A 24937-nucleotide genomic window follows, 5' to 3' on the forward strand; every position below is an offset into this window, starting at 1 on the left:
ATGAGCTGTGTTTTCTTTACATCTAAGTATATATGTAAATATCCACTTAAACTTTATATGAACTGCCAAGTGCATGCCTTTATCCACGCTTTCGTCGCGCAGAAAATTATTACGGATAAATTTCGGTAAGAATTATACTCAGATGCAACTGAAATGTGTTTCTTCATTTTATCTCTACACCATTCTTCACTTCTATAACCTAAAAGTGTTTTTTTCCACGATTTATCGCAACCGATTATGCTATAGGTTATACATTACGACCAACAGAGGTCGTGTCTCCGCTATTTTGGAGCGATTTATTTAACCACTGCCACGAGTCTTGAATAATTGCTGCTAGATGGGTCCCCTAAATATTATGTAAGTGATGAAACCCGTTTTATATCCGCAAATGGAGATGTACATACATACAACGTGAAAATTTTGATGCTTTGATACCTGTATATCTCGACATCCAGGTATCAAAGTATCCAAATTTTAGCGTTGTATGTATGTATATGTCTTTCTGACTCAATGTCTGAATGACTGTTAAATCTGTCAATAGTCTGGAAAATTCTATATACTTCTTTCGAAAAATGGTAGGGATCGCACGGGGCAGTTCTTTATTAATTGCCAAGGATGTTGAGGATATTTGCAATCATATGGGTCTGGATCTTTTTTTTTAAATCGCTATTACTCTAAATGTATTTGAACTAGACCAATAATTTTTGGTATATTTCTAATGTCTAAAACTTTTTGGGGCCCATAAAATTTTTGAAAAGTGGGCAGCAACTTACTGGGACCAACTTAATTTTAAATAACTTTGAGACCATTTGACTTGGCCAAGAAATTTGTTATAAAGGCCATACTGATCGAGGTCTTTGGGAAATTGAGCTGTACTGACGCCCCTTCTTCTACGCCTTAAGCTCTAAACCATTCTTATTAATGATTATTAGTCATAACTATTTGACATAAGTTTTTTGGTTATGGCTCATTCTAATTCTAAGCTATTTTGTAAAGCAGTGATCTCAGTTTTTATATATCGTTAGGTCTCCTCGCCTGTTTGACCAATACCAACAATATTTGGTATCAAAACCATGTAGAGCGAGGTCTAAGCAATAGTGGACACTTGAGTTAGAGAAATGGCATCCTCCAGAACAGTTTGTATAGATCTAAGTCCATTTGACCCACACCAATAAAATTCGAAATATGAGTCATAAAGACCGAGCCGTAAGCTAAATTCGGAGATGTTTGCAGTATCACCTGCCTTGCACTAGAAAGGAACATTCAGGACTATTTTATAATAATTTCAGTATAATTTTGGGATTATTTTTAAACAATTTCGCAATCATTTGGAGACTATTTCGAGAACGTTTTTGAAGTAATTTTGGAGTTGGTCTAGGACGATATCAGAACTGCAAAATATCAGGATCATATCGGAGTTGTAATCAGGTTATGTTCGGGAAAGCTTTGGAAACGTTTTGGGATAATTTTCTTGTTAAATTCTCAACTATTTTCAGTGTGATATCGAAACTACTTGGATACCTCTTCGGGATCATTTGGGGGTTTTTCGTGATCTTGTCCGTTACATTTCAAACTAAATTATATTGAAAAAACAAAATGTCTGATGATTTCGAGATTTTTTTTTTGGGATTTTTTAAGGATGATTTCTGGACTATTTTGCGATAATAATGGGATCATTTTGGGACTATTTCGGGATTGTTTCTAAATTATTTCGGGCTTATCTCCGGTATATTTACTGAATGTTTTCGGAATATTTTGGGGAAAATTTTAGGTAAATTTTTACAATAATTTCGATATTGTTAACGGCATCTTTCAAGTCTATGACAAGGTGATTTCACGATTATCTCCGGGTATTCCCTAATAATTTCGGGAGTATCTTCTGATCATTTTCACATTGTTTGTGACATGAATTTGAGCTTTTGGAGCTATTTTGTGATAATTTCGGCATTGTTTTCGAAATCGTTTCTGTATTTTTTCGGGATTAAAAAAATATTGTAATACTTGGCGCAATTAAGCTTCGCTGAGATTTTCAGGCCGAGCTCCTTATTCCTATTAGCATAGTGCTCCTTTTAGTTTTACTATAAAATGCAGGGCACAGATAAGTTTTCATTGCGGAACTTTTCATGGCAGAAATACACCCTGAGTGTTGCCAAATCACTTCCGAGAGGCGACCTCGCTTATAAAAAGTTTTTTCTAATTGAAATGACTTTTCAGCAAACTTTCGGGATTATATCAGCATAATTTAAGAATCGTTTCGGAGTTGTGTTCAATGTCACTTGGAAACTATTTCGGGTCTGTTTTTGGAACCATTTTAGGATTGCTTTGAAGCCAATCCGGGGCAATTTAAATATTGTTCAGCATTGTTTCAGATATCTTACCGACACTATTTGGGAATAATTTCCAAATTGTTCTCCGGATCTTTTGAGAACTAGTTATATCCGGATAAGTTTGGCTTTTTTGGACACATTTCAGAGCGATTTTACGATTATTTCAAAAGTCACTGTTTACAAAGAGCAAGTGGGGATATGTCTGCATCATTCTATTATGGCGTTTTCTTTTGTAAAAATAATGTCGCACTGCCGGTTTTTCTCATCTATCTCGTGAGTTTGTGGGTTCCTTTCACAATATATTTTCCAATAGATACGGGAAGGGGGTCTCATTTCCTACAAATGAGTCAATTTGCATAACTCCAGGTGACCTAACTGAAAAGTTAGAAGTAGAGAGTGAAAAATGAAGGTAACTTTATTTTCAGAAACGAAAACACCATTATTATGTGTTATAAATTCAAACAATTTCGGAAACGCGGCCAACGCGGGACCGATACTTCAATACTTAAAATGAAAACTTTTAGTTTAACGAAAATTTATATTTTATTTTCTTTGAAGGACGAAACGGCAGGTAAAGGCTAGTATATAATAAAATAAAAATTTTACAAAAATTGTAATAAAAAATGGGAAATAGCTTTCTAGAAACTAGTAGAACGTTACATTTACCGATTTACAGATTTATTTTTTTTTTTTTTTTGGTGTTTTGGCGTCAGGTGTATTTAATACCCATTTTCCACTGACCAGCATACATACATACATACACTTGTGTCTAAAACTGCATTTGAATAGGTGTCAAATAACATCAACACCAAACGCGGAATGATTGGTAAAATCGCCTAATTTGCCAATTGCGTCTATGTACATAGTTGAACGTGTTGAAATTATAGCCGCTGCGGTTGATTATATTCGCTTATTGTACTCTGATTTCAAATTTTCGCTAATGTGATAGGTGAAGTGAATTGAGTGAGGTTTCGTAATGCAATACCTGTTTCTGGCATACGTTTTGTTTGAAAGAAAATAGCTTTTGGGAAGTGTTGTATTTTTTCTTTGAATCGTAAAATTTTACATTCGCATTTGCACAAAAAATCCTGGGATCAAATGGGATGTTTGCTTTGGCGGCTTTGTGCTTGGTTGCACTGCGAAGTTCTAGAAAGAAAGAAAAACAAAATTCGCAACAGAAGCCGCTATGGGCTAAGTGCTTTCTATACAGATATTAAACCCAATGCCAAGATATATACTTGGTTTTTTTTTGGAATATAACTACTACGCATGGAGTTGACAAATTTGATATTTTAAGGACCGGTTTTCAGTACGAACTGAAACTGTGGTTAAACTTGCTACCTTCTTAGTGCGAATTAGAGCTGTAATTAAGTTCAGCTCAACTTAACCTGACACTTTGTTCAATTACGTTTAACAGTTGCTAAATTAAGTGTGTCCTAAAAAAGCGGGCCTTAGCTTTGGTTGGTTTTAACTTAAAAATTAATAAGGCCCCTGGGGAAATGGGTTATGCAGAGGAAGGATAGGCAAGAAAAAAAGAAAATAGAGTAGAGGAAAGGAAAGCAAATATGACAAGACAAAACAGGATGGTTTGTTATACAACCATAATCAGCGATTTATCGGATATATCCAGTAGTTATCGGTATGTTGTCGGCGTATAGATGTACATGAGTTATCTGTAACAAATGCGATAAATAATTGATATCTGTTCGATAACAACTCGATATTTTTTCGCAAGCAAACCGATATATTTTCTATAATAAATGGATAGCTTTTCGATAACAAATCTATATTTTTTTCAATAACATAGAAATAACAGCCCGATACCTTTTTGTATTCATAAACGTATTATGGCAAATCTGACCAAAATGTTTCCAAATGAATCCCACAAAAATTCCGGAATAGGCATACAAATATTTCCCTAAATCACTCTCAAATTGATCACGAAAATGTACTTAAAACAATACCCAAAATCCACAAATAATCCTGAAATGTTCCCAAAATAGTCCCGGAATGATTTCAGCATTACTACAAAAAGGTTTCAAAATGAGCCCTCAACAGCCCAGAAATTATCTCAAAATTTTTCCGCAAATAGTTCTTAACCCTAAAAATATACGATCGGCACGTATGATTTTTATACCTTTCACGAACATGAAATGGTATATTAACTTTGGTCCGATATTTGTAACGTTGCGAAATATAGAAGATGGACTCACCATTAAGTATACCGAATTGAGCAGGGGGACGAACTGAGTTGATATATCCATATCCGTCTGTCCGTCCGTCCGTCTGTCTGTTTGAACGCTAACTAGTCCTTCAAATTTTGAAATATCTCAATAAAATTTGGCACAAGGATGTATTTTTGTCGGATCGGGTAGGATCGGACCACTAAAACATATATCTTCCACACAATCGATCGTTCAGGTAAGACGATTTTGGTCATTCCTGCCGCAATTTAGAAAGTATAAACCTGACACGCGTTGATATATATTCTAATATATCATAGAAGATATCCTGGAAAAATCACTTTGATCGGAGCTATATATAGTTATATCCCATACAACCGATCGTTCAGATAGAAAGATTTTTAGCAATTTCTCCCTTAATTTCCAATATAAAAACGTTAAACTTGGTCATATTTATTCTAATATATCATAGAAGATTTCATGAAAAAATTATTTCGATTGGAGCTGTATATAATATATATCCCATACAACCGATCGTTCAGATAAGGGGGTTTTTTGCCATTTTTTTATATTTATCTTAAAATTTTTAAATTTTTGAAAACATTGGTTTGCAACGTTTTTGTTAAACTATTCATTAAAGTTCCATTTCAAATTGAAAAAAAAAAAATAAACAAAATAAAAAAGTGGAAAATTACACCATTTACAAAATAATTTTGCTGCTATTTTTCCCCATGCGGGTGTACATACATTCATATCCACTGGCTGTGCGTATGCGTTGTGTGCAAATATTTTCAGTAATTTATTTTTCAACGCTCATTTACAGCCTAACGCCACTTTAGATACTCAGATTCCAAAAAAATGGCATTTTTTCAAATTGCTCTTACTCATTTAGCTAATTAAATACAAAATTTATAATGAAGCCAATGCAAGCGGAAGCAATCGCGTTTAGCAGCGTGTGAGCGGCGGCAAAATAAGAGTAAACGCTTTTTGGCAAAAGGATTACGTAATTAAATTTAAAAATTATTATTTATATAATTCCACAGTAAGTAAAGCAGCAAAAAAAAAAGCTGTAGACCACTTCAAATAGTTAGTAAATATTTGCATGACTGCGCTGCTCAACAAACATTTAAATTTTTGATTGCTAATTTAGTGATGCCATAGTGAGTTGATTTTTCTTTATTTTTTCATTGCGGTTAGATTGGTAAGTTGAAATTGGTAAGTTAGGGATAGTTGGCTTTTAGCCGAAACTGGCTTTTATCGTTATGGTGCATTGGGATATAAACTTTAACGGTTATTAAATATCAGACGTCGTCATACTGTGAATTTTCAAGCTCCATATCAATTTTGTAATGACGTTTTATCGGCATCTCTTTCATAGCGGTCAGTAAGAAATAGATAACATGCCGATAATAATGGGGAAGAAGATACAATCCTGTCAAAACCCCGCTCTCAGAACCGCTGCGGGATGTCTTCTTATGTCCCCAGAGCACCAGCTATGCAGTGAGGTGAAAGAACTATCCATTAAGGCGAGAAATGAAATGCTGAACAAACAGTTTCTGTTGAATACCCAGAAACCTGGGCATCCCAACAGACATCTCATTGAAGAGGCTCCGCCTCCCACGAACTTAAGAAGTAATCTCCGCAAGCAATATGGGGAAATACGGCACATGAGAACTCAGCCATATGTGGAAGAAGACAAAAGGGTCTTCAGTGATATTGTCAAAAAGGCGTCGGACCTATATCCAAGGAACTACCCGGTGAACCCCGTTCTTAAAACTAAATACCCTGAGATCGCTGAAGAGGAAAACAATCTTCCAAGGGAGACTCGCGTCACTCTAGCTCTACTTTAATCTGGATACTCCATTTTTTAAATTGCAATGTGGTACCAACGCCTCTCTCTCTGGTCCACCCTGTTGAAACTGCAAGTTTCCTTGGACTCCCGTTAGAGGATATTGATGACAATTTGTGAGTGGTCGTAACTATCGTATGGAGCGCAGCACTGCTAAAACAACAACGCCAACAACAAATTGATAGTACTACGTTTAGAAATCGAAAACTTTTTGATAAAATGTTAATAAAACTCTCATACTAATTAGATAACTTTTCGATAAAAAAAAACCAACAACATAGCAAACTGATAACTGGTCAATAAAATAGCGATAAATCATCGATAATCTTTGTTAACGATAGCAAGTTTATAACACATCGATAAGAAATTTATAGCTCGCCTATACGTCGTTGATAACGCACCCATAACAAATTGACAGCGCGTCGAAATGAAATGGATAACAAGCCCGTTGGGAAAGCATAGTCCCAAAATGCAGAATCTGGACTTACACTATACCGAATTCCAGCACTTGAAAGACATAATCCAGAACCGTTCAATTGTAATCTATGCATGACCAATCCCGGTAATGCATAAACCCAAATCCCAACCCAAATCCCGAACCAATTATAAGCACTTTTTTCAAGAATATCTCCAATTTCACCTCTTTGGTATACCTATGTTCTCTTATAACAGAATTTTTTATGATGTATTTTAGCCTGTTGGGATCTCTTAAAACAAAAAGAGGTGCACAATTGTATATAATTTCTGTTATACGCATATTATTTAAATGCTTTCTAATAAAAGGGCTTGTGAAATCAACAGGTAAGTTAAGCCGAAATTTCTGTAAGTTTTTATTAATCGCAAATAGCTGTTGAATCAATTTCGCACAAATTGTTTATTCTGCTATGGAATCGTAACATACATACGATCAAGGATCGAACACTATTTTTACTCAAGCCATAAAAATTAGGCTATCCAAATATTAAAAAAAAAAATTTTATTTTTTAAAAAATTTTAAGTTAAATGGTTTTATTGAAAACAATACTTACATTAAGTAGTAATAATATCAAAAGATAGAAAATAATTAGGTAGGCCATAGGTACTAGTCATCAAACTCCTCATCAATCTAGGGCGTTGATCCTACAATTAAATAAAAGCATTGGACGCGTAAAATTTCTATTGATAGTCATAAGTAAGACCAACTGAACCTTAATCAGGTTATGCTACGCCTCACATTTTCAGAAATTTCACGCGCCCAACGCTTTTATTTAATTGTCTGATCAACGCCCTAGATTGATGAGGAGTGCGATGACTAGTACCTAGGACCTACCTAATTATTTTCTATCTTTTAGTTTTATTACTACTTAATGTAAGTATTGCTTTCAATAAAACCGTTTAACTTAAAAATTTATTTTATTATAATGAAATTTCACTAGCAAAATTTTAATTTATGTGCTCCAAAGTATTCTGACGTCCTTCTACCAGGAAATGACTTTTTGTACTGAAATTTCACTAACAAAATTTGAACTTATGTGCTCCAAAGTATTTTGATGTCACTTCTACCGGACTGTATATAATATTTGTTCAAAGAGCCAAATCGGACAGACCAGTACGAGTTTTTTGAATACCTCAATTTTTGCGACACCTAGCGTGAATTTTTTTTCTGCATGTCAAATTTCCAAATATGAGCCAAATCGGGCCACAAATACGATTTTTGTGAATATATTGATCCTTGCGCCACCTAGCGGCGATTCCTTATTATTGTATTGTCATCGAGTTCTGAACTATATTCCAGGTTTCAAGCTTGTAGCTTATCGGGAAGTTACTTAAATTTTAATTAAAAAATTTGCGCTGGCCGGCCGGTCGTCCAGCCTGTCAAGTCAACCTAAATAAAACCGTTAAAAAAAAAACAATAATATATTAATGATCTAGTGAGTACGCATTGTCCCTAGTTCAGATATTTCATTAATCTGATACACCATTTCGGAGCCATTGTGATTTCGAAGACTGCATTCGATCACGAATCGTATGTTATGATTTGGCCCCTGATTTAGCCGTTTTCAACAGTCAAAGCACAAGAAGAAACATCTCTTTAAAACTATTAATACACTTGCATTATGCTGTGCAGTTATTCGCCGTTCAAGTTACTAATAAAACAGTTCTTTTAACAATAAAATCAGTTATATTTAATGCTAATCTTCCATTTTTACAGAATATTATTAACCTAAGAGCAAAAGTTTTTCTTACGTTGAAATGATTAAAGACTTGTTTCGCTTACCAAAAACCCTCTTTTATTAACCATAATGCGACATATTTTTCGGAATGTGATTTCTTTCGTTGTAAGAAGCTTTTGAAACGAGCTATTAGGTATGTATGTGCTTCTTCAGCCGAACTGTGGGCACTATCGCTATATATGCAAGTATTTTAAATGTGAAAACAGCACCACAAACATCATGACTTTTTTTTATGTAAAATACTCATTGCAAGATTCCATTTATGTATGAAAATAGTTTTTCATGAAGTTCAGCCAATGGTCTAGCATCATTGCATTGCAAACTTGCGTAACATATTTTTTACAGTACACAAACAAAATACATGGCAATGCATTTGCTACGTCATTGCAAATACTCAACACCAAAAACCGTAGTTTATTTTCTAATATTGAATAGCAAAGCACTAACTGTTAAAAGAAAACAAAGAGTGCAAAGAAAAAACTTTAAATGCAACAAGTAAGGAGGGCTAAGTTCTGGTGTAACCGAACATTACATACTCAGCTGAGAGCTTTGGAGACAAAGTAAGGGAAAACCACCATGTAAGAAAATGAACCTAGGGTAACCCTGTAATGTATTTGTATAACATGGGTACAAATGGAAGATATTAAAGAGTATTTTAAAAGGGAGTGGGCTATAGTTCTATAGGTGGACGCCTTTTCGAGATATCGCCATAAAGGTGGACCAGGGGTGACTCTAGAATGTGTTTATACAATATGGGTATCAAATTAAAGGTATTAATGTGTATTAATGAGGGTTTTAAAAGGGAGTGGCCCTTATTTTAATATGTGAAGGCGTTTTCGAGATATCGCCCACCATGTGGACCAGGGTGACCAAGAACATCATCTGTCGGGTACCGCTAACTTTTTTATATATGTAATAAAACGAACAGTATTCCTGCCAAGATTCCAAGGGCTTTTGATTTCGCCCTGCAGAACTTTTTCATTTCCTTCTATTTAATATGGTAGGTGTCACACCCATTTTACAAAGTTTTTTCTAAAGTTATATTTTGCGTCAATAAATCAATCCAATTACCATGTTTCATCCCTTTTTTCATATGCGTTATAGAATTATGGCATTTTTTTTAACTTTTCGATATCGAAAAAGTAGGATAGTCGGATTTCGTTCATTTTTTATAACAAGATAAAGTGAGTTCAGATAAGTACGTGAACTAAGTTTAGTAAAGATATAACGATTTTTGCTCAAGTTATCGTGTTAACGGCCGAGTGGAAGGACAGACAGTCGACTGTGTATTAAAACTGGGCGCGGCTTCAACCGATTTAGCGCATTTTCACAGAAATCAGTTATCGTCAAAGAATCTATGCCCCTACCAGACCTAGACTAATTAAACGAAAAAGGGCGGAGCCACGCTCAGTTTGAAATTTTCTTTTATTTTTGTATTTTGCTGCACCATATCATTACTGGAGTTGAATGTTGACATAATTTACTTATATACTGTAAAGGTATACAATTTTTTGTTAAAATTTTACTTAAAAAAATTCTATTTTGCAAATTTCTATTTAGCATACACATAGTAATAGGAGTAACGTTCCTGCCAAATTTCATCATGATATCTTCAACGACTGCCAAATTACAGCTTGCAAAACTTTTAAATTACCTTCTTTAAAAGTAGGCGGTGCCACGCCCATTGTCCATAATTTTAATAATTTTCTATTCTGCGTCATAAGGTCAACCCTCCTGCCAAGTTTCATCGCTTTATCCATATTTGGTAATGAATTATGGCACTTTTTCGGTTTTTCGAAATTTTCGTTGTAGTCCGATTTCTTTCATTTTAAACAGAGATCTTACATAGCAAATTTCATCAAGATACCTCAAAAAATCAAGTTATCGTGTTTACGGACAGACGGACGGACGGACATGGCTAAATGAATTTTTTTTTTTCGCCCAGATCATTTTGATATATAGAAGTTTATATCTATCTCGATTAGTTTATGCCGTTACGGATTACCGTTATGCGAATAAAATTAGTATACTCTGTGAGCTCTGCTCAGCTGAGTATAAAAAGTTACTCGCGATCTCTAAGTTATATTTGCTATAGCAGCGTTACCAATGTCAAATAAACAAAATTCTGAACTCTCTTAATAATATATTCTGTGAAACGTGACAATGCTATAAGTTTATGATTTATTTCAATTTAGTCAATATTAGCTCGCGAAATAAAAATACTAGTATCGCCTGTGGTCGAAATTCGACCAACGTGTATTTTTTCAACTCAGTCTATGCATCAAGTGTTGGAAATATAGCAAACTGGTCTAACTTACTTAACTTTTTCTTTAAAATTTTGAATTTGATCTAAGACTTTGTACTTTTGATTGTATTTTCTTAAATTTTCTACAAACTTTTCACATGTAATTATAACGTTTTGGTATGGAGCTCCTTAAACAAAAATATGAAAATTATGTAAAATCAAATGAAGTTGATATAGAAAAATAGATTTTTCCACACCACCCGGAAGGTCCCCGTTGGCGCGCTACCAAAGTTAGTTTTGGGAGCTCGGTTCCCCAGTAGGCCTATATCACCCATATACATATATCGTCCATTTACTTCAATAGTGTGATAATTCAAAAAACATGAACTCTTAGTTAAAAACGAAGAAATTTGCTAAAGCAATTTAGCCTATTTCACGCCACCCGTTTAATCTAATATATAAAATTCTTCAGTCACGGTGTTAGAGGCTTAAATCCTCCGAAACGGCTGAACCGATTCTCATGAAATTTTGTGAGCATATTGGGTAGGTCTGAGAATCGGCCAACGTCTACCTTTTTCTCGCTACATGCCTAGGGTCTTGAGATCAAAACGTGGAGCCGGGTACCCCTAGAATGTGTTTATATAATATGGATATCAAATGAAAGCTGTTGATGTGTGCTATAGTACAGGATAATTTTCATACAACTGGGAGGCTAGGGTCTCGAGATATTATAGCCCAAAACGTGGACCCGGGTACACCTAGAATGTGTTTACACAATATGGATATCAAATGAAAGCTGTTGATGAGTGCTATAGTACAGGATAATTTTCATACAACTGGGAGGCTAGGGTCTCGAGATATAGCCCAAAACGTGGACCCGGGTACACCTAGAATGTGTTTACACAATATGGATATCAAATGAAAGCTGTTGATGAGTGCTATAGTACAGAATAATTTTCATACTACTGGGAGGCTAGGGTATCGAGATATAGCCCAAAACGTGGACCCGGATACCCGTAGAATGTGTTTGTACAATATTTATTTATTTATATAGTAATTTGACCAGTTACAAATTACAAAAGTAGTCTAGTACAAAAATATACTTACAGACTACGTAGAGTTAAACAAATGTAATACAAAATACAAAATAATAAAATATAATATAATTATGTATGAGCAATTACAGTTTTAAAAATAGGTTTAGATAATGAAAAGTCGATTTCTAAAGAATTTGAGCGAAGATTAAATTCTGTTAATGTCCGCGAAATGGGAGCATTAGAAGCATAGAGCGTCCGAATAAACCCCGTATAAAACATGTTGCTATTTCTAAGCGGCCTGTTTGGTACATGGAATCGAATACCCTCGAGGAGAGCTGGCGCATCGATTGAACCATTGATAATATCGAAAACAAAAGTCATTGACAGCAAGGTTCTTCTAGATTCAAGAGACTGAAGGTTGATGAGGGCACATCTGGCTTCGTAGGAAGGAATCGGGTCGGAAAAATTCAATGAACGCAGTGCAAAACGAACAAAAAAAAAAAAATTTATTGGTATTAAATTTGTAAACACTCCATTTCATGAATATATATGATCATATCTACCATAAGATATTGTCTGTGAACAATATAATACTAAGATATAACAAAGCAGAATAAATTAGAAGGAAAAGAAAAACAAACAGAAACATTGAAATTATTCACGCAAACATATTTACTAAAATAAAATTGATTTCATAACTTTAAGCGATATAAACAAATAAGGGTTATGGGATCTAAACATCCGATTAATGGATATATAATCCAAAAAAGTTAGCCTAATAATAAATATAGTGGGTAATATACTGCCTATAAAATACGGCCGCTATGATGCCGGTTGCTGCTGTGACCTAAAATCAAAAACGTTTTTGGGACGTTTTTTTTGTTTCGTTTAATATACAACGTGAAACTTTCCGATTCAGTCAAGTTGCATTTAAATAATAATAAACCAATTTGAAATAAGAGAATATATAATAAAATAAAATAAGAAATAAAATAAATTAGCATAAAAGGCAATATAAAAAATTTAATGTTATATTTTGTAACTTTTTTTTCAGTACAAGACGTACTTTATCTAAAATGAGGATTAACTCTGCAAATGCAAACACATTTTCGAGCAAATTTGCCATTAATTGTTATAAATAAATTAGTTAGTTTCAACAAAAGTTCACTCATTATTTGTGATTTCATGTTTTTTTGAAAACAACTAAAATAAAAAACAAAGAATCTGTTAAATAAAGACATGTAATTACGTGTAAGTGAAATTTGCCACAAAAAATGGGACGGTCAAAAATTAATTCTATTTAAGATTTTTTGGTAGGCTACAAATTATTTTGGAACAATTTTTTAGGATTTTGGTAGAGGCTATTTTGGGTAAGTGGCAACAATAGGAAACCATATTTGTATGTAGGTGAAACATTTGTGCTTTCGAATTTAGCGGGGATACATAAAGGTTTAGGTCTTTGAAATTTGCATTAGAACACTTAGATAATTGTTCCCAAAGACGATTTAGGTCTTTGAAATTCGCATTAGAACACTTAGTTAATTGTTCCCAAAGATGGCGCCTTGTGCACGAAAATGAATTACGATATTTGTATGAATTGTTCGAATTTACAAAAAACTTTTTCTATTAATTATAAACAAATAGAGTAATTTTTGTTAATAAAAATATGCATATGCACTGCGGCTGATCAATACGAATCAATTCATATAACTTTTATATGATTTTACGTATGCTAAGCATGCGAAACAGCCTGTCAATTGATTGTATGGAAATTTTGTTAGCGTATTAATATATAGATATTTATCTTAACTGCACACATATTTATATGCTGTATTAATGCATAACAAGTAGCATATGAGAATGTCATATTTATTCTTGTTTAGCTCATTTTTATTATTTCGCTTGTTAAAATTCATTCTGGTCGTTACGAATTTAAGTGGTGAACCATTTAAAACTATTAGCTGCTTGTTTGGTTCCATTATCAATTGATTATTGTTTATGTAAATTTTTCGCAATATATTTAGACACAGAACATATTGATGGGAATCATTTGGATTAAAGCTATTGCCATGTGCTAACGACATATGTATGTACATATGTATATAGGTATATATCCTACAGGACAATCTATTATTCACAGCTCAAATCGAGTAGCTTCACGCTTTTGTTCTCAAGTACTTACACAAGTACACATACATACATATAAACATGTTTTTGCATACGCCTGTAAAAAAGTTATATTTATACCTTTCATGAACATGAAATGGCATATTAACTTTGGTCCGATGTTTGTAACGTTGAGAAATACAGAAGATAGAATCACCATTAGGTATACCGAATTGATCAGGGCGAGGAACAGAGTTGATATAGCCATGTCCGTCTGTCTGTTTGAACGCAAACTAGTCCCGCAAATTTTGAGATATCTCAAAGAAATTTTGCACAAAGATGTATTTTTGTATTAAATTAGACATTTGTCGGAACCGGTAGGATCGGACCACTATAATATATATCTCCCATACAACCGATCGTTCAGATAAGACGATTTTGGTCATTCCTGCCGCAATTTAGAAAGTATAAACGTGAAACTCGGTGAAATATATTACAATATATCATAGAAGATATCCTGCAAAAATCACTTTGATCGGAGCTATATATCGTTATATCCCATACAACCGATCGTTCAGATAGAAAGATTTTTGGCAATTTCTCCCTTAATTTCCCATATAAAAACGTTAGACTTGGTGATATTTATTCTAATATATCATAGAAGATTTCCTGAAAAAATCATTTCGATCGCAGCTATATATAATACATATATATCCCATACAAACGATCGTTCAGATAATGGGATTTTTTGCCATTTTTTTATATTTATCTTAGAATTGTTTAATTATGTACATCTATTCACTATATATTTCTTATCTTATACAGCTCATTATTTGGAGATTACGAATGGGATAAGATTATTGTTCAGCCCCATTCATGAAAGGTATGAAGTCTTCGGCATAGCCGAAGACAGTCCCGGCCTTACTTGTTTCTGTTGTTGTAAACCTGCTCGTTGTATTGACTAGCTGTCTATCAATTTATTCATTCGCGCAATTCAATTCGTATAACAATCAATGAATTTGGCAAACCGCGCCAATTCTGTGGATCACATCATGCGTTTTAACTGGAATCTAATCTTTAACGACATACAAATAAAAGCAGATATGTACCCTGCAGTCAAACCAACTACTTGTATAATAAAAGAATACTAGTTTGTCAAAAATCTCAACTAGTTAGAGTTCTGTCTTTTTTCCATATCAGTAACTGGTATTTTGAACACGCGATGTCCTACGAAATATCAATTGCCAGTCTCTGCAAGAGCATCATACCTGTTGACAAACTAGTCATTATGTATATGCACCAGAATCGTACCAGAGGATACACTAGTCAGTCTATCGTCAGAATTACACCAGATGACATACTAGTAATTATATACATCAATATTATACTAATTGACATACTAGTTAGTTTAAGCAAGAGTATATTGATAACAGAGTTCACCAGGCGCGACCTAGCGAAGGTACTTACCAACTCAGTGTGGATTAGACTTAGGACCTGCTTTTTTTATCTGGATCAACAGGATGAGTTGGTGGATGGCATATCTAATAGTCGCGCTTACGGAGTTGCTTTCTTATCCCACTGGGAGGCAGGGTTAAATCAAGCAGTTGTTTGCTGAAATGCCCCGCTTTATGGTAACTCAGATTGGTCGGATCGCCCGAAACGAAAAAAAGGAAGACCGGCTCTATTTCTTTTGGCAACTTATTCGACTATTGAGCGGCCTTGGCCTGCTGCCATGTTGGTAGCTCGTTCTGGTGGTAAAGGAAAGTTAAACAAAATCGGAGATAGGACACCAACCCCCTTTAATTTTCCTAGGTTTTGAGGTTCCGCTTTTAAATTGAATCGTTGCTTGCCGCCCACGCAGTTAATTTTCGATCCACCTTTTTAGACAAGCGGGATGGGGTGAACCCTCTATGTCTTGGAGTAATGCGCGGTGGTTGATTGTGTCGAAGGATTTTGGCAGGTCAAATGCCACGAGCACCACCCTATAATGGAGTTTTGGGTTGTTCAGTCCGCATTTTATGTGGGTGTTAAATGTTGACTACTTAGGCTTTTGACTGCAGGGTAGTATATATACATAGTATGGTATACATCCTTGAATTTTCTTTTATATATGCGTAATTGACATGCACGCTTTGCTTTCATTTCACTCTGCGAAAATTTTGTTCTTCACTTATCACCTCGACACCTGTCCAACAAAAATGGCATTCAACCTTTTGAGGTGTTAATATTGAGGGCACCGCTAGAACCACCTTTTAACCTTTGCTCAATTACAGATTTGGTAGTTCGTTCTAAATTTGTATGCTATCACATTTTAATGGATATTCAGTGTTATCTTTTTAAACGAAATTTTCGTGTAGTAAAATTTTTGCTTGTTTGATTACTTTTGCGGTACCGGCATCAAAGGAAGTCCAGCATGTGAAATATGGGGAACTAAGAGAAGTGTGCAGATTAAAAGTTCATAAAAAAAGGAATACAATGAAAAAACAATAAGCGGAGTCTAAGTTATAACATAGCCGTGTGTGAGCTTTACCCAAAAAGTTTGAGTTTGCGTCGAGCTGAAATAAGAGCCGATGACACCAACTTAAATCAGCTGCTGATTAGAATATCGCCCTATCTCTACTTCCGTTTCATAAACGTCATATCTAAGAAAACTTTTGACAAACTCCTTACCTGAGAATATATTTCAAAAGTAAGTAAGTAAAGGATTCGCCATGGGTAGGTAAATTTGAAAATTGGATTGGAGAAGCTATTTATTGCGCTACACAACTCCTCGAATCAATTTGGTATTTTAGTGGCCTCTTACCACAGACTTACCTGCCGTGGGTATATTATAAGCCCCTTAATCCGCTCGGGGACAAGACCAAAGTAATTACACCGTGTGTCAGTGAAAATAGATTCTCTTTTTTGAAAGAGTGAAAATATATTCTTTGCGAGACATGCATCAACTTCTAGGTTTAGGCGAGTATACGAAAACTACGTACCATGGTATAAATATTACATGGTAAAACCGGCGAGAGCCGAAATGACGTTTAAAAAATTTTTAAAATTCCCACTGCTTTCACATTTTTATTCTTTTATTTTGGTTTTATTTTCAAAACAAAAATATAACAAACTGTAATATATTTGATAATTCTATACGACAGCATGACACTCTTAATACACGTCCAAAAATATCAAGAGGGGTATCAAAAGACGCGTTTTGAATCCAGAACCGCGTATCCGAAAGCGGAGGTGGGTCTGTCAAGAAATATTTGCAAAAGAAATTTTGAAAATTTTCATGTGGTTATTGTAATTTTGATGCTTTTGTGGTACCCACCAAAGAAAATTGTGAACATTGGTGTTTTGCGCGGATATAGTTTTGGTCTCCAAACCGGTGTTGGACCCACCCAAGATAATTTTTTATAAGCGCGGCCAAAGGCCGCCAATGCAGAAAAGTGTTCTGCGCAAAAATATTATGGATCCCACTCTCGGTTTCGGAGCGATCCGGGGTAATTTTTCGGTTTTTCGTTAATATCATTTGAACGATCTAAAATTTTAATTTTCCGCCTTTGGGTTGTTGTTGTCGAGGTCAGTACGAGTCCATTGACGTCTCTGTCTGTATTTTTGGATGCGTATTACCAGTGGCATGCATTCGTATAGAATTACCATATATTTTTGCGTTCTAACAATAATATTACGATATTTTATCCAAAACCGAATTTTTTATTGGTGGAAAAAACGTTTTTTTGGTGGGAAAGAAATCTCAACGGTCAACCGCATTCCAGAATTTTCAATTCAAGAATTGTTTTGTGGTTTCCCGCAAAAAGAAGCATCAGGCTAAGATCCTCTTCTGAGGAATTTTCCTCAACAAATAGTATAGAAATTTATCTACGTCTGCGCGACGAGAAGAAAAACCCGACTTACCGCCAAGGTGTACGGAAGAGATACAGATCTACTAATAATAACAATTTGGTGTGATATATATCTGTGGAGATTAAGGTCTAGCTTTCCACCCAATTCGAAGGCTACGTATCGTGTATTCGTTTTTCTACGAACTGGCTCACCTAAATACATGTTTTGTTCCGACCCAAAAATTTATCTGCTAAGGCGGACGAACTTTTGGAGCCAAGTTAATTCTGAGGGACAATCAATACCATTTATAAAAATTTTCTGAAATATTTTTGATGGATAGGCCAACGCACTCACTCTACACCAAGGCGGCAGACTTTAACCGTTCAGCCGGTCAATTCAGCCTCCACGAACTATCATACTCCAAATGGACGATGATGTTTAGCTAAGCTGCGAAGAGCTACAGCGTTTTTGCTTGCGTGGGCAAGTTATGGGAAGATCTCCACTGGGTTCTGAGAAGTAGGTGGGTGAAGACTTTGATCTCTCTTTGTGCCCCATGTTGGCGTCATTATCGCGGTAACCCAGTTTCGCTGGAGTGACTTTTTAAGCAACGACCAGCATCTCCTTAATGGTTAAGCGCCAATTAAAAAATGTATATTCCAACCGCGAGGAAAAGGACCAAAACAAACCAAAGAATACCTACAAGCTCATTTTTTCCGCAGTAGCAAGGACACTTGAGGCTGCTGATCTCTTATAAAGTGAAGTTTCAGCACATTTAAAGGTTAAATACGTATCAACCGAGTGAAGAAGGATGAATGAAAAATAAATAAGGGTGGTCTCCAACAATCGTTTCTTAATTAGAGGAGGTTAAGAAGTAAGGCCCTTTCTTTTGTCCTTTTGCAAAAATAGGAGGTGTTGAGGCATCCATTATATTGGTAACTCATTTTTTTTGCCATATATATGATTTTGAAAACTTTTCGATATATTTTTTCATTTATTTCATAAGCACTTTATTTTTTTGGCATTAAAAAATGTGAAAAATGTCATACCAACAATTTTATTTGTGTTTTCTTTGGTTTGGCATTTCCACAAAGTTTAAGAGAGTAGTTTTAAAATTTTTTTTAAAAATGAAAAAACGATTATGGCCACCAAGAAGAGTAAATGGTTTTACCTGGTAATATTTATAGCATGCTACATACTAAGAATTTCGAACATAAATTAAGTTATTGTCAAATATATGGTTCAACCTATGAAAAAGGTTTTTGGCTCATAATTTAAAATATTGTGGGTCTATTGGAAAATCTGTGCATGCAGTTTTTGTATACCCGAACATACCTAGAAGCAAAGTGGATAAATTATGATAATAGACGTACTCATTTCTCGCAGCCATTTGCTCGATGTTTTCTAAGAGGTAGTCGCTGTTATTTGTTTTTTTGGTGAGATGTGCATAAAATGTCTTCTATACATTTTCGTGGGGTATTTGTTTTTCTTTTTCCGACTGTATTTAATTAATTAATTAATCCTCTTTCCAAAAATCACAGTTGCATAAGATGCCTACACCGCATGGATAAATGCGAGACAATTCAAAAATATTCCTCTTAGAAAACATTTGGCATCAATTTTTTTAATTTCCAGTGAGTTACTCGCCACTCGTGGCTCTTGTTATATTTATCCTCTTTGCTAGAAGTTGATGTAATCACTTAAAGGGTATATTCAAGTTTTTTTTTTTTTCAAAGGCTAGATATTTCATTTTTATTCTATCAGTGTTTAATTTTATTTCCAATGAGAAAAATTGTAGGGTTAGGTGTTTTATTTTCTGAAAATAATGTCACCCGTTTGGTTCCTCTCAGCTCGCTCGTTAACTTTCATGTTCCTTTCACAAAATATTTCCGGCTGGATAAAACAAAGGGTTACCATTAACTACATATTCAACTATTTGTCAGAATGCCAGCTGATCCAGTTCAAAAGTTAGAATTTAAGAGTGTAACATGAGGGTAACATTTTTCACAGCAGAAAAAAAACGCCATATGAAGACATTAAATATGGGAAGAGAAATCAGAAATAATGAAGTTAGGACTCAATAAGTGCAACTATCAAATATGTACTTGGAAAATACATTATTAAGTATTTTCTTGCACTTTCCCCTGCGCCACCTAGGCGACTTATCATAAGTCCCCTCATATTTTATAATAAATGAATGTTCAGCTTAGCTAAGTGTTTAAAGTTTATGTCACACTTTTATCCCCAAACGTGTGTTTTTCTCCCCCCACATTAAACGCTTAAACAAAATGCTCCATTTATATTCGAAAAATACTTTTTCTGTAATTTTTACACGTGTAGCGCGTGACGTGCTATTTTCTTCGACACAATTACCTTCAAACTGAAAAATACATGATATTTGTCACAGGTCAGTGCCTACCTATTTGCATGTATGTATATTGAGTGTCTCACACAACTGAAATCGTTTGTAATCACGGGAATTTCGGCAACGACTTTTTACTAAGCTAACATACCAACAAACATATGTTTATGCATATAGAGCGCCTTCTGTATTAGATCGACACGAAAAGCCGCCAACCCACACACATCCATACACAGATTAATGGTTTTTCGTAAACGTGAGCCAATACATACCTGAACTGTAGCAGCTGTCGATGAGGCTGAACAGGAGCCAGACACCAAATGTAATCCATAAATTTAATTTTGATGGCACTTTAAAGCATTTGTTTTTATTATTGTTGTTGTTGTTGTTAGAAAGCACAAATTTGGTTTTAAGTAAAGGTCGTTCGCATTCCTCCATGGCTGCTTTATTTATTAATATCTCTTCTTGTTGTTGGATTTATGATAATTACAATACACGATATGTTGAAGCTGTGAGTTATATGGCAAAGGTCAAGGTGTGAATAAACCCTACCTACTCTTAATCTTATTTAATACGGATTTTGTTTTCTGACCAATTAATTTTCATTTCTCCGCACAAATAGATAAAATGGGCTTTTTTATATTTGTTTATTAGCTAAACATTTTTCCCCCTTCATTGGATCTTCACCAATTTCAATAGCGATCTAAAGACGTGTATTTACTTTGGCGCCTTCGCATTGTTGTAATTAATTTTTTATTTATTTTCGGCTTTTTTTTTTATTCTTTATTTTCGCTCACTTTGTTATTTATTAATACTTTCAAATATTTTTCAAAATGGCAATGCTGTATTTGTTGATTAGAGAGCGCAAAGAAATGTTAAAATGTATGTGTTTGAAGTGAGATCAACGATCGTCGGCTGTTAAATTAAAAACTCGTTACATCAATACATACGCGTGTAGGTAAATCTATCGGTGTGCTGTCAGTTGTTGATAGCGCACAGTGGTATATTTTGCAGAAAGATTTATAAAAATCAAATGGAGTCGTATCCAGTTTAGTACAAGTGGCATTTGTTTGTTTTGAGACATATAAAATTTTAAAAGTTTATGGCTTCAGGGCGACAGTTCTATTTCTATGTAGTGATTACCAATTTCATGCACCAAAGAAAATTGCAAATGTATGAAAATTTTTGTTCTTTGAACTAACTGCTCTAAGCCAATTTTTCTCCCGCACTAGGTGTATTTAGGTGCCAATCATGTGTAACGCAACAAGTAATTTTCTTTTCTATTTAATCCAAATTCGTAGCATATGAGAGAAATCAATCATTTATGTGAGTGACAGTAAATCTTAGTGCCTCTGTAAAATTTTGGTATTACAAAGTAGTGAATGTATATAGGAATGAGTTACTGGGAAGCAAAACATCACGGCGTCACACAACATATTTATAGTCCAAAAAAAAAAAAAAAAAGTATAATAAAAAAGACAAATACAAATTTCACACTATAAACAGTACAAAGTATGTTTACAAGGAAAAAGTAAAAAATTTCTTGAGCGTTTTCTAGTGATCTGTATAACGTGCTTAGCACAAGACGCTTTCCAGGACCTATCCTAACTGCTGCTTTTAGATCTAAAAGTGGTGTCACTCCTACTAGCTGTGGTCTTTATCTCAGGCGAACAGAGATCATGAACAGAGAACGTGCTCAGTCGTTTCCTCTAGACTGCGACAACTGAAGGCAATGCTCAGTCATAGTCACAGCCACTCCGCTTTAGTAAAAAGGGTAAATGTGTTAGCACCGCTATTGGTTTAAAACTTTCTTGCTTTGTTGATCATGTGCACCTCTAATCCCCATTTTATCTCCCCAATCTCATTGAAAGGCATATGCTACAAGATTCGAGGATTGAACCTTCACAAGTTTCAAGCCTGATTCGAGATCTTTACGTTCTTAGGATGCGCCCGCTATTACACTATAATCAAATAAAAATAAAACTATCATTTGCCGGAACCGTTCTTTAAGAAACGATACATTTTAATTTATTTGTTCATTGCAAATACAGTCGAAATTATTATTTTATACTTTGTTGGTTGACATTATATTTCTAAAATTGATGCGTCATTATTTTCATCTTGGGAAGCTCTATAATTTTTCAAACATCCTTAAAGCTTAATCCTCTTTTTAAAATACACATTTTGTCATAGCATTATGAAACTAGAATTGTACTTTAGGGGTCTAGATTTATTCTAGTGAAGAAAACTTCATAACGACATCAAAACTGGAAAGTACATTAATATAGAGCTTTTTAAGGCCAAAATAACGACACATAACATTTAAAAATCGGATGTCAATAACCAAGTTGCAATAAAAAAAAAAATCAGCTGTATTTGCAGGGACCCTCTTTTTTAACCCAGTCTTATGTATGTATTTCATATTTAACTCCTACAACCGAGAAGAGCATTGCCGGCATAATTTCTTCATGTGTATAGCTAGTACTGTGAAAATGGGATTATCAATCAATTGTGAATTTATGATTGGACAAAATAACCGCTTATATCTGTTTTCTCAGTAATTAACTCTTTACAGATTTTATGAATTTTCGTACTTCTATTCGATTATAGTTCAGTTCCATTCATGAAAGAAATGAGGTATTGGTTAGGTTCGCTTTATTTTCCAACAAGCTATGAAAAGAGAACATCAGAACTCAAAGAGGCCTTTGAAAAAATATGGAAATTCTACGCCCATAATAATGGCACGAACAATTTTAAAATTTGATTACGCAGAGCTTTCTTTAGTTAAAAAAAATCTGTTTAACTTTCTTATTTAGTATTGGAACCGACTAGGTACTACTGCTGGAAAGGACTTCTGGTTACCACATGGTGATTCATGCTGAATTATCTGATTTTTAGACACAATCATCATACAAAATAGCCCACTCTGCGGCGCTGCTGAGAACAACTGGTTTTTGGTTTGATGCTCATAATAACAACACTACTTATATGGCACACCTGCCTAGTAGTGCTGAAACGGCATTTCCCCGCACTTTAACGAACTTTATTACTCACTGGCAGACGCTGACTTGGCAGCAGTGACGACGATCAGGTAAACACATAAATGAGCGCAAAAATGCGTTGCGTCGTCGGTGGTGGGAGTGTGTATCTGTATTTATGAGCGCGCGCAACTCACACAATTCACTAAAACTGCTACAACAACATGAAACACGGAATTATTCACAAACTAATGCAGCTACTCACACTAACACTTATAACAAACATAGATACGGCGAGCCAATACTAGAATGGCCAGTTGTAGATTTTTTTCTTTTACTTTTATTTCAACTTCATTTTGGAATTCTCTGCCCTTTACTTTTCTTAACACGAATTTTTCTGCATCTACTTTTGCATTGAAAATACATGCACTGTAAACTGGATTTATATAGGATTTCACATTTTATTTACTTTTTACATTGCTTTGCAATGCTGTTTCCGAGACATGGGTACAAACATTTTTGAGCATTCACATGCAAGCCACTTGGCAAAAAAAATTGTCAAATTTATTCGCTGCCAAATGCTTTTATTATTCGTTTGTTAATATTCAATCACTTCATGCTTTAGATATGCTTTGCAAACGCTGGGCAATTTTTAAAATACTATACATTATTCTGTTATCTTCGAAGCTTCAAACTTTTGTTTCTTTCGAAAACTCTTCACTAAGAATATTTAATTGATGCGCTGCCGCCGTTCACTTTTCAATTTGAATGTTTGTGTATGTATCGAACGTAGCTTCATTCTGCAATTGCACACAACACACACCGTTCGAAAATCTCACAAAAAAAAACATGATTCACACAACAAACAAACGTTTAGCGTAGCTTCCGGCAGCACACGACTATCGCACAGCACGGCACAACGAAATCTATTCACCATCATCGCAACAAAATTCATATGAACTCCAGCCAATAGCATTTGCATTGCGTACACAAATCACTCAAGAAACTCACCACAGGAGAATGAGCGCAAAGCGTAGCGCACACAAGAAACCGGTTCAGCACTACTCAAACATATACAAGTGCACGGCAACGTGCCACAGCAGGCATTGGGAGTTGGATTTGCTAGAAATTGTTGATGTTGCCACAAAATGAGTGAACTTTATGAGTAGAAACACAAAGTGGAACACATCGAAGGGGAAATGAGTTTATAATTGAATCGAATTGAAAAGAAAAGCTCAATATTTAATTGTTCAAAATTGTATGCATCAGAACTGCAGAATCTGCAATATCTACATACATACATTTTCATTCGTATTAACTTTTTTTGAGTCCTACATTTGAATTTTGGAGTTTGCGTACTGGCGTAATCTGACAACAGGTGTTTTTTTGGTTACCGGCATATGTTTTGGAGGTCGTTAGAAAAACAGTCGTATGCATGTATGTGTATTTGTGTAAGTGTGTATTTGCCTTGTATATTTATTTACCTTTTAGGCGCCACTCGCAAAACCAGAAGGGAACCAAAATTACTTTCCACCTGGCCACTCCATTGCAGAGAGGACCCCCTTTCTCTGCTATCATGGGCGGGTTCCGGTATGATACGCTCTGTACTGACGTATATTCTTTTATTTGCATGTGATAACACCTTAGGCCATGGGCCGATTCAGAAAGGCATTTTGGGCGGGGAGCTTCACGAAAAAAAATCCGATTTTTTCGGTTGCCACTATCGAATTGATCAGGGTATGTTAACATTGCTCATCCATTCATCGGTATTTGTCTATTTGTTGTCATCATCACAAGTTTTTTTTTTTT

At 34.8% G+C, this 24937-nt stretch overlaps 1 protein-coding gene across 6 annotated transcripts in view; it reads right to left on the reverse strand.

Annotated features, from left to right (window-relative positions):
- sdk (sidekick cell adhesion molecule) overlaps positions 1–24036 on the reverse strand; it is a 371232-nt gene extending 347196 nt beyond the window's left edge. For 5 of the 6 annotated variants that reach the window (XM_067785876.1, XM_067785873.1, XM_067785874.1 and 2 more), the window contains exons 1-2: positions 23205–24036; positions 20423–21065 (exon numbers count right to left, since the gene is read on the reverse strand). In XM_067785876.1, coding sequence (XP_067641977.1) covers positions 20423–20588 — 166 coding nt within the window. In that variant the 5' untranslated portion in view covers positions 20589–21065; positions 23205–24036. The remainder of the gene's footprint in view (positions 1–20422; positions 21066–23204) is intronic. The other variant, XM_067785872.1, reaches the window with a different exon arrangement.
- Between the last annotated feature and the right edge of the window lie 901 nt (positions 24037–24937).

Source organism: Eurosta solidaginis, chromosome 4 (genome assembly GCF_040869045.1).
Source record: "Eurosta solidaginis isolate ZX-2024a chromosome 4, ASM4086904v1, whole genome shotgun sequence".
Lineage (NCBI taxonomy): Eukaryota > Metazoa > Arthropoda > Insecta > Diptera > Tephritidae > Eurosta > Eurosta solidaginis.